The sequence below is a fragment of the Cydia amplana genome, chromosome 21 (genome assembly GCF_948474715.1).
Source record: "Cydia amplana chromosome 21, ilCydAmpl1.1, whole genome shotgun sequence".
In the NCBI taxonomy this organism is placed as follows: domain Eukaryota; kingdom Metazoa; phylum Arthropoda; class Insecta; order Lepidoptera; family Tortricidae; genus Cydia; species Cydia amplana.
The window spans coordinates 9,123,683-9,141,587 of NC_086089.1; the positions used below are offsets into that span (position 1 = coordinate 9,123,683).

Below are 17,905 nucleotides of genomic sequence, written 5' to 3' on the forward strand. Positions count from 1 at the left end.
TTTTTTTAAAATTGTATGAATGCAGTTTTTCTTGTTACTAAAATCGATGACATAGTTCCTAAGAAGAGATCGTCGTATGTATTTTAGTTTCAGATTTTCCCATACTGACCGATCTAAATGGGCCAATTTGGTTCAACACAATAAACACATACAGGGTGTTTATTGTGTTGAAAATAGCAGTCCGCATTTAACTTGCTTGCATCTAAAGATAAGATAAGATATGTATCAGACTATATGGCAAAAGTATCTATATACGTATATGCAACGGCAGAATTTCCAATCACAGTGAGTCTCCTAGCGTTCGCTAAACGCGGAGTAAACAGTTCGTTTATGGCTTCCAGTAATGACCTTGCACGGTGTCTGCAGAGAGCTAGAATAGTGATGTGACTATCATCAATATTTATCCTAGAGTCATCATCATATCAGCCCTATATCGCCCACTGCTGAGCATAGACCTCACTTCTAGTACGCCACTTGTCCCGGAGCTAATCTCATCCAGAAGTGACCCGTAATCATCCACCGACCCAACGAGCCAACGGACGCCAGGCGCTTCTTTCATCCGAAAGAGGCCAAAATTGCGTTAACATTTTAGTCCACCTGCCATTACTATGCCTAGCAACATGTCCCGCCTAACTTATATGAAATTATGACGTTTAAAATAACACTTGCACACTCTGTACTAGCAAGCACGGCGCAGAGTTAGCTTTAGCCTGACTCTACACACAAATCAGGGTTCGAAATTATCCAGATAATTATAGTCTTTGATAATTATCGTTATCGCGATAATTATACCAGGTATGGATGGTGCTATATTTATTTTATTTGAATTATTTAATAGTAAAAAATAATTGGGGCGTTTCTTGCTTTTTCTAATCAATTTTATTAGGTTATTATCAAATCGATAATTATCAAGCATACAAATCACGATAATTATCAAGCATACAAATCACGATAATTATCAAGATAACTATCATTGATAGTTATCCTTTCGAACCCTGACACAAATCATATCATAAACCCTCTATATGCGCTCAAAAACCTCAAATTACGACCACCACAAAAATAAAGTATTAAAACATTATTTTATTTGTAATAATGTTTAGAAAGTTTATACTATGTAAAAACACAATGGCGGTCATAATGAGCGTTTCCTGAACACACTATAGAGAGCGTATTTTTAGGTAGGTATAATTGTATAGAGCTTAGGTATTTCTCTAAGATTCCCACGATACAGGCTGTGCCTAGTGGCGGGATCACTGTACTGCTTTTATTGATACTTCTGTATTTCCTGAAATAAATATATTTTAAATTTAAATTTTTAAAATTCTATGTGGTGGCAAAGCACAGAGATTCGATTGATGGACGGAAGGACAGTCAGTCAAATTATGAGTCAACTTTTTGCGTTTTTGTGCTCTATACGGCACGACCAAGGTTTGACTAACGATTTTTGACCAAATACGATAGGTTGAAATAGCAACGTTGCCTATGGCAATATTTTTCGAGAAAGAATATCGCCAACGGCGCATCACTATCGAGTCGTTGAACCAGCCTTCGTGTCGTGGGTGAAATTGTGCCTGTTTACTATACTCCCAAGGAAATATACGAGTAACACCAACTTAGGTACATAAAAAACCTACGCCTGTCATTCCTTGTTGGTGTGACCCACCGCTAAGTACCTATACTATCATCTAGTACTTTCTCCTAGGTAAGTAATGTATGAGTATTCGGTATTTGTCTAAGATTCCCACATTTCCCACGATACAGGCTCAGCCTAGTGTGGGGATCACTGTACTGCTTTTATGGAAATTTCTGTATTTCTTGAAATAAATATATTTTGAATTTGAATTTTTCAATTTTGAATATTGCGAATGCAACTTTTTATCTGTATCTGTAGCTAGCCGACGAGCTTGGCTTCGGCCAAAAAACTGCCGATCTCATACGTTCACGTATCACAAAACTAGGACTATTAGAGCGGCCAAGGTGATCACAATAACTGAACACGCACTCTAACGCCTTGCCAATAGAGGCGTGTTCAGATATTTGTGAGCGCCTTGGCCGCTTCGATATAACTGATGGCGAGTTGGCGACTTGTACCTACGTACTGCGCATGCGGGATACTATTAGCGCTAAGGGGCCCACTGATTAAGGGCTCAAATAGACGGTGCGATTACTCGCATCACTCGCATGCGAGTTTCATTTTAATTACATTGCGTCATTTGGTCGGTCGGCTGAATTGCTGTCACCTCAATGGTGCGCAATGTAATTAAAATCGTATACGAGTTCGCGCGCCATCTAAATCAGCCCTAACAGTCCGCCGGACGATATCGGCCTGTCAGTTAGAACAAAAATTTGACAGTTCCGAACAACTGACAGGCCGATATCGCCCGGCGGACTGGTAATCAGTGGGCCCCTTTAGTTAGGTGCATATTTAACTGAAAACGAACCTCGGTTAACAAGAGATCGATGTATGTTCTCTTAAAAACCGGTCAAGTGCGAGTCGGACTCGCGTTCCGAGGGTTCCGTACATTACCCAATTTTTAATTAAAAAAAATTATGTGCAAAAAACTTTAAAAAACCCGTAGGGGTCGGATCAAAAAATAAGCAATTAAGTCCGATTCACGCTTGTTTCTTAATAGGTTTTCCTGTCATCTATAGGTAAAAACTATTTTGAATTAGAGCATTTTTTTTTTTCAAAATTTTAGACCCAGTAGTTTAGAGGTAAAGGGGGGGGGGAATGGTCGGACAGACGCCGAGTGATCCTAAAAGGCTTCCATTTTCTTCCTTTTGAGGTACGGAATACGGAACCCTAAAAAGAACCCTTTATCTTTATCTAAAAATATACCGGACAAATGCTACAACATTCACATGACTATTTTCATACATTATTTAAGTTTCAATCGGCGTTTTCTATCATCGATCGTCATGTTGACTATGCTCCCAGCTCGCCACTCTGAAAGAAAGTCTGGTCGCAGCTGAAATGTTCTCAACTAAAAGCTATCGCGCTCGGTTATTAAACAAAAGCGAATGCACCAATGTGTAGTAGCCATCTGTCCTGCGCAAACGCATAATATGAGTCAACGACTCCCCACTTGAGACAGTCTGTTTATCTCGGTAGGGTCATGTCATGCAGATATCCGCGATGAAATGTGAAGGCATTGATAATATCGTGATGTGTTTGTATCGTAACATGGTCCTTCTTTGCTCCAAGTCAGACGTGGCTCACTCCGCGATTTCGTCCTGCCGCAAGTACATGCGGCCCACACCAATTTGGGTGTCTAGCCAATGGTACTTGCCGCGCACCGCTACGGAACGGATGCCTGCTCGCGCTTGCGCCACCTAGCGGTCATATCTGTCGTAAAGTAATAGACGCGTTTTGTCAGAGAGTTAATCTTCTGTACCTACCTAGTACTATTATTTATTCTGTGTCCATGTTAAGAACATTATGAATAGATTATCCAACGAAAACTTTTTCATGTAAAATGTTACCAAGACGAGACCATAATTATGGCTTCCACTGTCAATTGCTAACGCTACGTAGCGAACGAAACGCAACTGTTACTGTCACACTAATATGGAAGAGTTATAGAGAGACACAAAGAGATTCGATGGCGAAGCGATAGCGATCGTCACCTTGGCGAGGCCGCCAGGTCTCGTTTAGAGCCAAGCTTCTAACTCTACACGCCCTAACTTCACAAACTCTACACCTTGGTCAAAATATGTGGCTTGGCCGTTTCGTAATCACAAGAACTATTGTATTACAGAAAAGTAATGAATAGTGAATACATTTATCACCTTACGCTTATGACGGTAGCTAGGCCGCAAAATCGAAAAAAAAAAATTCCGAAACGGCGGAATTGTGGGGTTATTGCACTAATAACTCTTTGTCTTGAACCGACCAATAACTTCGAGAGTATCCGTATGTTCGTGGGAACACAGGGTGCGCACGAGCATGTTATTTGAGCTCATTTCCGTCCCCTCACACACTCAGGACCCTACTGCGAATTGCCAACGTACTGTATCATTTCAAATATTAATATTTTTCGCTTTATCACAATCGCGTAAAGCGCATTATACATTTTGACGTCAGTAAAATGTAATCAGCGCTTAAAATTGTTAATTGTTTGAATATTATGTTAGCCGGAGATTTACAAGTTTTACAACGAGATTGAGAGAAATATTTAGGTGGAAATAGAGAGGTTTATTTGGGTAGGTATTTTAACTTTACTTTATTAATAATAAGATATACAATTCGACCGTAATTAATTACTGAAACCCTCTGCCAATTTAGCCTAATTAAGACCTTATTCTCAATGCTATAAGAGAATAAGGTCTTAATTAGGCTGTCGTCTTAACTGTGCGTCGGTATGCATGAAAGATAATCCACAAGCTAGGTAAACATCTGACCGCCCGTGCAATTAAAATCGGTTGCCGAGAACTCCTCAACCAATCGCCTTGCAGCGGTGTCACACCGCTGTACTGGCCCCATTCATGCCCTAATCTTATTGCCCGTATGGCCAGTCCTGAGTCACTCTCACCAACTCTCACTCAAAAAAGTCGGAACCTGAACCAACTGGATATGGCGCTTCCGTCTGCAGTCTGGTTCGAAATTGTAACATATTATATTAGCGATATGAAACCACGACACGTCGTCTGCTGCTTCTACATTTATTAGCTTCGTAGAAATCATCTGGTCTTTAACTGGTCTCCCAAGACCTTGACGCGCCGTGCTTGTTCAATGACATGTATCTCAGTCGGGTCCGAGTGACCTCAAGATAACCGCGTCCGGCGATGCCCCCACAACAGGGGGAGAGAAATCCGGTGTATAAGCGGTGTCTCTATCCAAGAAAAAGTGACCAAGGCCAAGGTAACAGCGAAAGGGTAAGAGCAAGGTAATGTTAATCTTACTTAACGGTATAAGAGACCATGTTACTCTGGTCTGAGAGACCTTGACTCGCTCTTGCCGGTTTGAAGAGTATCTCAGGTCGGGTACGGGTGACCTCAAGATAACCGCGTCCGGAGATGCCCCCACAACAGGGGGAGAGAAACCCGGTTTATAAGCTGTGTCTATATCCAAGAAAAAGTGACCAAGGCCAAAGTAACAGCGAAAGGGTAAGAGCAAGGTAATGTTAATCTTACTTAACGGTATAAGAGACCATGTTACTCTGGTCTCCGAGACCTTGACTCGCTCTTGCCGGTTTGAAGAGTATCTCAGGTCGGGTACGGGTGACCTCAAGATATCCGCGTCCGGCGACTGACACCGCAATAGGGGGAGGGAGAGCCGGTCTGTAAGTGGCCAAAACCCTGCTTTAGTCTACAGGTAGGCTGTGGATTACATACATACATATAATCACGCCTATTTCCCGGAGGGGTGGCAGAGACCACGGCTTTCCACTTGCTACGATCCTGACATACCTCTTTCGCTTCCGTTACTTTCATAAAATTCCTCATACACGCTGTAGATTAGGTCTGTGTATTAACATTTTTTCAAGCTATTTAACTATAGTCTGGCAAACCCAATTTGTCAGTAAATAAGAACAAAAAACAACAACACTGATCCCTTTTTTTTGGGTGCTAGTACTAGCGTAATACATAGACAGTATGATTATCTCATTTGTAATGAGATAGTCCATGGCCAAACTATAGCAATTTCCAATCTAATTTCCCCCATCTCTATAATAAAAGAACGAAATCTCATTAAGTTTATGCTGGTTACTAGCGAGTCTAGCGACCCGGCCCGGCTTCGCACGGGCTACACTTACACCTTAACAAATTATACACCACAGATTATAAACCTTCCTCAAGAATCACTCTATTGATAGGTGATACGACGAAAATCCGTTCAGTAGTTTTTGAGTTTATCGCAAATATACATACACACAAACAGACAGACGCGGCGGGGGACTTTGTTCTATAAGGCGTAACGATAATTGTTTAAAGACGTCGATGTTTAGACCTGTGTTGAAACACAGCCAGCGATAAAGGCTTGGCCAAACACAGAGCGCGACGCAGCGCCGCGTCCGCGCCGCGCGACCGCGGCACATGCTAACAGGTTACCGACGTCAAACAGACTGCGTCCCGCCCAGTGTTGCCAGATGAAATCTGAAATATTCAGTAGAAAAAAAATCGTTTTAGCAGTAGATAGGGGAAAAAAGCAGTAGATTTAAAAAGTGATGTCTGCAATAGGTAACGTTTAAAATAAATAAATTATGCTCTGACCTGACACCAACCTCCCATAGAAAATTTATTTATTTTTTCCTTTTTCTGCTGACAAACTGGGCGTAATTGAGTATAGCTGGCAAATCAAATTGTCAGTAACAGTAAAATGAAGAGTATCATTCTGTCTCTTATTTCTGTTATTATAATTAATAAATGAGCACAAGTTTTTTTTCTACTCATCATTCGCTTGCCCTTATCCCATTCATTTGGGGTCGGCGCAGCATGTTTTTTTCTTCCATACCTCTCTCTCGCCCGTCATCTCATCATTTACTTGCGTTCGTTTCATATCATCTCTCACACAGAGACCATCCACCTTTTCCTCGGTTTTCCTCTCCCGTTAATTCCCTCCACATTCATTCGTAATACCTTTCTCGTCACATGACTTTCATCCCTCCGCATCACATGCCCATTCCACGCTAGGTGATTCGCTCTTACTTTTTCTACTATGGGTGCAACTTTCAGGCTTCGTCTTATACTCGTATACTCATTCCTTATCCTATCCATTCTTGTCACACCACACATCCATCTTAACATTCTCATTTCCGCTACATGCAATATCTTCTCATCCGTCACCTTTAGGGCCCAACACTCTGATCCATACATGACGACAGGTCTTATGATGGTTTTATAAATTTACCCCCCCTTTTTGAAAAATCAGTAGCTCACCAGCAAAAAGCAGTAGATCAGTAGATATTTTTAAAATCAGATAGATTTACTGCTTAATCAGTAGATCTGGCAACACTGGTCCCGCCGGTATCACGCCCCGCTTCTGTCGCGCCCCGCGCCGCGCGGCCCCTTGCATCCACGCGGCGCGTGCTCAGCGCTGGGTCACATCAGTCGGATCGGACGTTAGGCAGCGAGCGGTGGCGCGCGGCCACGCCGCGTTCCCGCGCAGCCGCGCCGCGTTCGCGCGCGCGATGAGGGCGTGTTGAGAGCGCGGTCCGCGCGCGCCCTGTTTGAACAGTCATCGCGTCGGCATCACGCGGCGCTGCGTCGCGCTCTGTGTTTGGCCAAGCCTTAAACGCTTGTATAGAAAGCTTGTACAGTCACCATCAAATATATCGGAGCGGCCGAGGTGCTCAAAAATATCTGAACATGACTCTAAACGCCTTGACAATAGAGGCGTGTTCAGATATTTGTGAGCGCATTGGCACCTCCTGGTACCTACTTAGAAATCAAGTAAATTCTTGCTCAATTTAACTTTTATTAAGAAAGCACTACAGCCTAGTGGCCGGGTTTACCTTATAAGTTATAGTATAAATAATGCATACAGATCTGTTGTTTCAATTCCGTTCGCATTCAACGAACCTATTAGGGCATGATTGGCTCGGGGTATAAGAGGGGACACGTATGCGACGTCATGCGCGCACATAGACTAGTGTCTACAGACTCCGTTCATAATGCGTTTACGAAGATGTGTTTTGTGGGTACCTACTCAGACAACGATACATATATTATATGTAACATACAAATACTTAAATACATAGAAAACATCTATGACTCAGGAACAAATATCTGTGCTCATCACACAAATAAATGCCCTTACTGGGAATCGAACCCCACCCACTAGGCCAGATCGGTCGTCAAAAAAAAATCAGACACACATCTAAAACCTGTCTTCTGTTTTCTTTATGATGCATTTTGTCTGTAAGTATACATTTATTTTCACCACACCAGCTCGGAAAAGCTTACTTTGCACTTCAAAAACTGATAGCAAAGTTGCATTTTATTCACATGTGGGGCAAAGTAATCAAATGCAAATTTTGAGTTGTTTTCTTATGTTTGCTGGTAGAATAGACTTTTAAATGATGATTTTGGATGATAAATATTTAATAACATTTATTTGGATTTGATTTGGTTTGATTTTGTCTGATATTTTACATTTAATATTTGCTTCGGGTTGGTGTGGTGAAAAATTTTGTGTTTCACTCGGGGGCAAATTTTGTTTAACCCTCGTGCTTTGAAATCCTCGCGACGCTCATAATTCCATTTTTCGAACCACTCGCTACGCTCGTAGTTCAATTTTGGAATCTTTCGCTTGCTCGGGTATCAATATTAGCACGAGCGGTTAAACAACAACCTTGCCCCCTTGTAAAACAAATAACTATTTAATCTTTAGATTACCATATGTACATTTATTTCTCTTTTATAATTTTTCTTGTTCATTTTGTTACCTGTCGTGATTGTTTCACCGGATGGTCTCTTCGGAAGACGCCAGCACCATACTGAGACCATTTCGTGGTACTTTCTTCTTTCTATGTTTTTCTGTTTTGTATTATTTCCTCTTCTGAGTTATTAATACTAATACTAATAAATTAATTCTATTTCTATTCGTTGTGTGTTGCGTCTAGTACGCAAGTCATCTGTGTGCCCGCATGAACTCCTGCGCAGATGGTTATAGTTTATGTTTGTGTGCTAGTCAAATAAACAGTATGGGTATAACGTGGTTTAGTGCGAGTAGGGCTTGTGTTTTAATTACAGAACAAGTAGAATGGCGATGCGAGCAGGGTACGTGTCGCCGCCGGTTATGAGCAAACGCTCGCATGCTAGTACTCCCCGCGCTGACCGAAAAACGTAAACATGCCTTTTGCGCCACAATAACGTTCAAATTAAGAAGCCAGACATCAAATTTGTCTAAAGGAGGCGTATCCATTCACCACGCACACAAGTTTTTACTACCGTTGCGCGAGAAATGTGGAAATGTGGAGAGGAACGAGCGGCGACACCGGTTCCGATACTAACTGCGCGCGATAGCCGTTCTAACCTCTTTAATATGTTCTGTGGTTTTAATTAATTTATAATCTTTAATAAAATATAACCGACTCGCGCGCAAGAAGCCTAGATAAATATGGACTAGACCAGGCGTGGCTCACTCCGCGATTTCGTCGCGTTGCAACAAGTACCTAAAAGTACATCCGTCCCACACCAATTTTGGTGCCTAGCCATAAGCCGCGCGTGGCGCTTGCGCCACCTAGCGGTCATATCTGTCCTAATCGTAATAGACGCGTTTTGCTAGAGAGTGAATCTTCTGTACCTAGTACTATTATTTATTTTGTGACTAGATAAAAAATATGTATAGCGCACTGGAAAAAAAAATTATAGGACATTCTTACACAGATCCAGTCGTCTAAAATATAGTCGCAATATAGCGAAGATGCTATGAATATAATGATGAAAAATATAGAAATATTATAAGTTACAAACATCATATTTTAATGATAAGCAATAATCATAAACATTCAGTCATTTGATGTACTTAAACGTAACATCCTGAAAAAATCTCCATGCGTGTCCGACCAGTGGCCCGACCTTACTGATAAGCAAGGTTACAATGTAGAACTCATCCAATCTATAGAGGTACCTATAAAGGACTCACTCATGCTAGACCGGCCCGGGGCCAGGCCGGAGCTTCCGGCGCTTTTTTTTCTATGGAAAGCACCACGTGATAACCGGTCTAGCGTGAGTCATCCTTTACGGTAATTTACACGTACTTAAATATACTTCAACTTGTACAATTTGTCACAAGGTGAGTGCTTCAATTTAGGAGCATTTCTATCATAACTTTCAGTGATATGTGTCAGATAAGTGTCAGTCATATGTATCGTTTTTCCCCTAAAATCGACTGTAAAGATCGGTATTCCTAGGATAGCGGGGCCGTCGTATAGCGGCCGTCTCCATACTAAATAATACGGCTAAATATGGATGTCGTAGTATTTGTATGGAGACGGCCGCTATATGACGGCACCGCTTTCGGAGGAAACCAAAGCTTAATAGGAGAAGTATTACTGCAATGTTTTGCCGCCAGAGAGCAGCAGTAGTGACTTTAGTATACTATGGGCTCTAGGTACAGTATGTATAACTTACTCTATCTATGGTATAGAGTAACTTATACATACTGTACCTTAAACTGTTATTTGCCAAGTTTTCACAGACAATCAAATATGACATACATCAAGGCGGTTTGTTTACAAAGGGCCTACCGGGAAACGCGAAATCGAAACTCGGCTACCTGCCTCTTTATCGCTCGAATATGCAAGAGTGATAGAGAGGTTAGATAACCAAAATTTCGACTCTCTCGTTTACGGTAGACCCTTAGATTCTGACTTATTTTGGGAGTGGCGCCCCCTACGCAGAATTTTTGCGTAATATTCCCTATTAAACAAGAGACGCGCGTTTGAAAGAATATCCGACAATTACTGTATTTTCTCTGTGGTTAATATATTCTGGCTGTGAATACACAATATTACCGAAAAAACACATCACAAACGTCTGACACGTACCCTTGACCTTTCTGCATACTTTTGTCGTATTTTCAGATCGTCAGTTGTTTTTAGTCGGAGGTGACCTCGCAGCCTTTCAGCATTATCGCTAGCAATATGGAGTTGGAACCGTTGTTTCTGAATGCATTTGCGTTGTTATACCTAAAATTGTTAACTAATAATATGCATGCATGAAATAAAGCACCAGAATATTAATAGAGAAACGTAGACCGCAGTTATTTTTAGACACAGTTTCTATTTTAAAACCCGTATAAAACTATAAAGAGTAGGTAATTTGATTGTGACGTCACATGCTAGTGTTTCATAAATAAATAAATAAATAAATTCCATAGTAGCAAAATCGTTTTGACGGTTCGAAAAAAGAAAACTGATTTGAGTAGTAGTCAAATACCCAATTAAACTGACTTTTCATAGCACCTGTCATCAGTGTCATTCCGATGCATTTTTACTTTTCGTTTGGCGTTTGTCGACGTATGATTGTCATCTTGGCTAGGCACAAATACACTTCCATTCAGACCATTTAACTAATCAAATATTTCTGTAAGTCTGCTTTATTTCATTAAAGCTGCGGGCAAATTAGTATCAGTAGGAAAACGCTGAAGAGGTATCAACTTATTAGATTAATTTTATGCTATTTTAGTCTGATGCGCAAACGGACAGACGTTGATCTATGTGTGCAGTTTAGCAGTCACATGCACCATGCGTGATTCAAAAATATTTTACAAACAATCTTATTTAGTTTAGAGTCATAAGAACATGATATATCATAACTCATAACAATGGCTATTTTACACATTCTATTAAAAATAAACGCAGATACAAGAATAAAACTCTATCTACTCTAAATCAAGATTTAAAATTGCCAACGCTCCTGTTTGCAACACTATAGATTTCGTAAAGGGCTACCGATTAGTTTCATTGTATTCCTAGTTCCTCTCAATGCAAATATTCAATCAAATTTATTAGTCATATGTATATCATTCCAGGTATACCAGGCGAGGAGCTAACATTCCCCTCGCTCGGTAACGAGGATGGCTTCATCTCCTGCGGGCCGGGCCAGTTCCTCTGCCGCGACGGGTCCCGCTGCGTGCCCGCTGCGTGGCGCTGCGACGCGCGCGACCACTGCCCCGACGGCTCGGACGAGATACACTGCGGTAAGTAGCCCCTGTCAGGTATACCAGGCGAGTTAACATTCCCCTCGCTCGGTAACGAGGACGGCCTGATCTCCTGCGGGCCGGGCCAGTTCCTCTGCCGCGACGGCTCCCGCTCCGTGCCCGCCGCGTGGCGCTGCGACGCGCGCGACCACTGCCCCGACGGCTCGGATGAGATACACTGCGGTAAGAAGCCGCTGCCACACGGGCGTGCCCGCTGTGTCCGCCATCATCTCCTGCGGGCCAGTTCCTCTGCCGCGACGCGCGCGACCACTGTCCCGAGATACACTGCGGCAAGTAGCCCCTGTCAGGTTTACCAGGCGAGGAGTTAACGTTCCCCTCGCACGGCACCGAGGACGGCCTCATCTCCTGCGGCCCGGGCCAGTTCCTATGCCGGACCACGTGGAATATGCTTGTTTGCGAAAAGCTCGCAAATTGCTCCCGTTGTTGTTTTCGGTGTTGTCTCGTTTGCGACTGCCATTGCCATTACATAATACGATGTGTAAGCGCTCACGTCCTGCACATCGTATTATGTAGCATGAACCAGCACACTACTCGTAAATGGTGTGCTGGCGGCTTATGCGAATGATTTGGGCGCACCTTTAAATTTTTTCTATAAATTTGTCTGTTTCTGACGGTATCCTACTAAAAATGGCATGAGGACTAATGAAACTTATTTCCTTCCAGAGCACCTTAGCCACTCCGAGGCCACAAACGCCACAGACACGTCGCCCTGCAGCCAGGGGCAGTTCCGCTGCGCCACCGGGCGCTGCATACCGGCCGCGTGGCGATGCGACGGCGACACGGACTGCGGCCAGCGGGACGACTCCGACGAGGACCCCTTCACGTGTACGTACATGTACAGTCAACTATGCACAAATATATGTTAGCAGCAGACGAAGCTGCTAAGCGGGAGTGTAGTTCAAAATTATCTGAACACGCTACTACTGACTGTACTTTAAGTAGGTACGCACTTTAGAATTGAACCGCCTTCCGGTAGACTTTTTCGCCGTAGTGGGGAAGAACTGTACCGTTATTATCAACAAATAAATAATTAACTTCTGCAGTTGTATGAAGGATGTATACCTATTGCCTTTGCCTGTTTATTTACACCATCGAGCTGTCAATATTGAAACATGAAGCGACTTGAGGGCGGAATTCTGCAGCATTTACATACTGAACGTGGCTGCAATGCTACTGGGGAAAATCGTACGGACTTGGACGTAAAATGGTTTAATATGCGATTCTTATTGCACTGCATGCTATCATATTATAATTCGATACGAGACGGGTCAAGACTCAAGACCGGGATACGTGGAAAGGGAGGAGGGAGGCCTTTGCCCAGCAATGGGACACTCCACTCTAGGCTCATATAAATAAATAAACGTGACTAAGGCCAACCGTTTCAGGCGCAGTTTCAAAGCCCCAATGTATCTTGCACTTTTACTTTAATTGTTATATCTATTACAGGTCAGAAGGAGTTCAAATGTCCAAACAACACGGCGCGGTGCGCGACACCCCTAGGCGGGGTGTTTGAGTGCGTCCCTATACGGTCGTTTTGCGATTCTATACGCGACTGCCGCGACGGTTCAGACGAGTGGGACATCTGTGACAACTGTGAGTAGACTAGTATCTTAACAACACTGTGTCTGACAACCCTAGGCGACGCGGCGCGTGACAGTCTCCCCATAATATTTATTGCTAGCTTTTGACCGCGACTTCGTCTGCGTGGAATTAGTTCCAGCAGTTAAAGTAAATATAGCGTCTGGATAAAGTTTCAGCATAATATGATTAATTGCTTAGACCAGCGGTCGGCAACCCGCGGCCCGCGAGTCTCCCTGGCTATTTTGTATGTAATATTGACAAACGACAATGTCTGATAGAGTCAAACCAAAGAAAGTCTGCAGCGCAATAATTTGACATCGAATTAAAAAACTACATATGGCAATGTTTTTTAGCAGTCAGTAAACGTCATGCACTATGGTATGTGTTTGTCAAAATCGTTTAAATATTCGTTGTGTTTTGTGATGAACGGAATAAACATGGTGAAACCTTACAAAACCGGCGTGCGGGAGTTACTTTGCCGCATAACGAATAATTTTACACTTGTAAAAAGTCAGCACGAGGCGATTCAAGCTGAAAAACGACAATGTTTACAAAATTTGGAGTTGATGACGGGTAAGTGGAATGAAACATCTTAATACTTCACCATATGTACCTACTTAGATAATATAATATTGGTTTAGACTAAGGTTTCACAGCAAATTGAACACACCTAATAGGCATACTTATGAACTTCCTCTAACATTTCGAGAAACTCGTTGGTACTAGCCGGGTTTTGAGCTCGAACCCACAACCTCCATGCTTATGCTCACGGCATGGGTACTAGGGTGGAGCGTCGTTGTATGGGAAAAAATAAAAATTTGATTATCAATGTGGAACCGGTACAAAAAGTTGCAGTTTGTCATGTAGATTATAGTGATTATATCAAGTTTCAAAATAAACACTACTTTTAGCCCTCTACCCAGCCGCTAAAGAAATTAATAAAGGTAAATTTTCATCAATTATTTAAATATACTATTTCACTAATATGTGTACATTTTATTGAAATTATATAATACTTAATAAGCATTTAATAAGTTATTACCAAAATTTTTGTACCTTTTACGATATTTATGAAATAATAAAATTTCAAACTTTCATATTAAACAGCAATTTCATGCAAAACAAGGAAAATGCTACAGTGTAAAAAAAATATATGAGTTATTTTTTTTTCGACGTTCTTGTGCCAAAGTAACGGTGTTATTGATTACGAAATGTATCATTTTACTGCAAAAAATGGGTTACTTATATGTTTAAATGAGCGTCAAATATTGCCCTTCGGCGTCGCTTACGCCCTTTTTGGGTCATGTTCACACGTATGTTAGGCATATATTTACTTTTACTAGTAGTATTTTTATTATCTTATCACGTTCAAAATAGTTTTCACGGTTCTGTAATAAGTTGTAAACTGCAATTTGTGCACAATATCCGGGTTAAAGGGCCTTTTCCATAAAACCTCTATTTACGTGGTTTTACCATGTCATAAAAATATACGTTATAAACAAAAATAAGTATAGGAATCGAGTATATCTGTAACAAAAAGATGTTATTTAATGAATAAAACTTGTTATAAAAAAATAAGCATAAATTAAATTTCTTAAAAATATACAAATATTGCTATATATAATCGAATAGTAGAGGGCTAAAAGTATATACCAATATTTTTTTTCCTTAAACAATAAAAAATTAGACATCCTTTTAGAGGGGTTCCATTGCTATATTCAAGAATTTTGGATTCCGCTCCACCCTAATGGGTACCTACTAGTTAAAGTTATAATTTATTTTTAATATATGTTTAGGTATTGTTTTAATGGTTTATTTCGTTTTTCCGAAAACTTTAGTTCGCAAATTGCGGGCAATTTCTCTGTCAATCTAATTACGCCTTAATGGGAGTAAAAGAGAAAGATGCTCGCATATTGAGAACTTCGGTGTTCGCGGTAGGCCCTCTGTACCTATTTACCGCCGTCGCGGATATTACAAAAGCTTATTAATTTTGATGAAGCCAAATGTCACATTCTCCCAATATTATTTATCAATATTAGTATATGTCTAGGGTCACTTGTCGAACATTGAAACAATCGTACACAGTGAAACTTTGCGATATCTCGGAAACTAGGTGTTATCAGCTAGTGCCATCTGTCAAGCAAGGGCAGGCTCAGGGAACCCCACCACCTCCCCAATACGCGAGCGCGCCTCGGAGAAGGAGCACGTTGCTACGAGCGTTATTGTGAATTCGTGCGACAAAAGTAATATTTTTCATTTATGTTTCGCAATTTTTTACCAAGATATAGAGTCTAGTTTGGCGTTATTTCATTTTTTGTTGTGTTCTATGTGTATTAAAGTTACTTTGGAGTAAAATATTTTTAAATTTCGTTCACTCTTTGGTGCAGTTTTTTTAATTGTTTCAAAAAACACCCCCTAGTCTCACAATGAAACATTTTTATGTAGTAAACAATGAAACATGATGTTCACTGAACACCAGTATCAGTACACAATGAAACAAACTCATTATTTTTTTAATTAATTAAAGACTATGTGCGAATTTTGTGAAACTAAAATACCATGAAAATTGATAATATTTTGTCTATCATATGACAAAATATAAGATACTTAACTTTAGAAATGGCTGAGATAGGATAGTTTATATGTTGAATGTTTCATTGATGGCAAGGTTAAAGTCACATGTCTAACATTGAAACAGTCGTTTATAAACACTATGTTGCAAGAAAGTGCATGATATCAAGCATGGAGATGCTTAAATTTTACGATTATGATAATAGTGTATGCATGTATTAGTTTTGTTATTTAGTTATAGGTTAGTCATTAATCTATATATATAAATGCAAGTGTCCTGACTGACTGACTGACTGACTGACTGACTGACTGATTCATCAACGCAGAGCCGAAACTACAAAAGCTAGAAAGTTGAAATTTGCACACTAGGTTGCATTTATAAAGTGTACAAGAGATAAGACGCGATTTTGAAAAATTCAACCCCTAAGGGGGTTAAAAAGGGGATGAAAGGTTGTATGGGGTTCAAGTTTTATTTTAAGCTAGGAATTTGAAACTTTGTAAAAATGTATTATATGAAAAAACAAGAAAACTAATTTTAGCGTTTTTGAAAATTCATCCCCCAAGATGGTGAAAAAGGGGTTGAAAGTTTGTATGGAGATCAAATATTTTTGTGAGTGTGGGACTTGAAACTTTGTATATGGGTATATCATTATAAGACAGGAAAAGTAATTTCAGCGTTTTTGAAAATTCATCCCCTAACAGGGTTAAAAAGGGGTTGAAAGTTTGAATCCATTACAAATGCTTTGAAACTTCTTAGAAAGGCATAATAGCCGATTACAAAATAAAGTAATTGCAACGTTTTTGGAAATTGAACCCCTAAGGGGGTTAAAAAGGGGATGAAAATTCGTCTTGGGGTGCAAATTTTATTTTAAGCTAGGTCCTTGAAACTTTGCAAAAAGGTATTAAATTTAAAAACATAAAAACTAATTTCAGCGTTTTTGAAAATTCATCCCCCAAGGTGGTGAAAAAAGGGTTGAAAGTTTGTATGGATATCAAACATTTAATCGAGCGCGGGACTTGAATCTTTGTATTTGGGGATATTATTAGAAGACAATGTAAGTAATTTCAGCGTTTTGTAAAATTCATCCCCGAACAGGGTTAAAAAGGGGTTGAAAGTTTGTATGGGGTTCAAATTTTATTTTAAGCAGGGTACTTGAAACTTCGTCAAAAGATATATTATTAAAACACAAGAAAACAAATTTCAGCGTTTTTGTAAATTCATCCCGTAAGGTGGTGAAAAAGGGGTTGAAAGTTTGTATGGATATCAAACATTTTTTCGAACGCGGGACTTGAATCTTTGTATTTGGGGTTACTATTAAAAGATAGGAAAAGTAATTTCAGCGTTTTGTAAAATTCATCCCGTAACAGGGTTAAAAAGGGGTTGAAAGTTTGTATGCACATCAAATATTTTTTTGAGTGCGGGACTTGAATCTTTGTACAAGGGCATATTATAAGAATACAAGAAAAGTAATTTCAGTGTTTTTGAAAATTCATCCCCCATGATGGTGAAAAAGGGGTTGAAAGTTTGTATGCACATCAAATATTTTTTTGAGTGCGGGGCTTGAATCTTTGTATAAGGGCATATTATAAAAATACAAGAAAAGTAATTTCAGCGTTTTTGAAAATTCATTCCCCAAGGTGGTGAAAAAGGTGTTGAAAGTTTGTATGGAGATCAAACATTTTTTTGAGTGCGGGACTTGAATCGTTGTATAAAGGCATATTATTAGAATACATGAAAAGTAATTTCAGCTTTTTTAAAAATTCATCCCCTAAAAGGTTTAAGAAAGGGTTGAAAGTTGGTAGAGCCGCTCTACTAGAGCTAGGTAGTAGGTTTTATTAAATAGTGGACTTGAAAATATGCTGGGGGTTGAGAGGGATTATATCGAGAACAATTTTATTCAGTTAGAGGCTTGAAACTTCGTAGCCAGGTTGTGTATAATAATTAACAAATGATTAATAGTCCCTACTGCTATCTTTTGCTGCATAATGTTCTAAGCTAATGTAGAATATATAACCACCAATATACAAATCCACGCGTACGAAGTCGCGGGCAACAGCTATATATTGTACGTCCGTGATGGA

The 17,905-nt window shown here is 40.4% G+C and overlaps 1 protein-coding gene across 1 annotated transcript in view; it reads left to right on the forward strand.

Moving 5' to 3' along the window:
* LOC134658214 (prolow-density lipoprotein receptor-related protein 1-like) overlaps positions 1 to 17,905 on the forward strand; it is a 197,808-nt gene that overhangs the window by 13,398 nt on the left and 166,505 nt on the right. Inside the window, 3 exon segments of the mRNA XM_063513823.1 lie at positions 11,483 to 11,650; positions 12,335 to 12,496; positions 13,118 to 13,264. Of these exon segments, the coding sequence (XP_063369893.1) occupies positions 11,483 to 11,650; positions 12,335 to 12,496; positions 13,118 to 13,264 (477 nt within the window).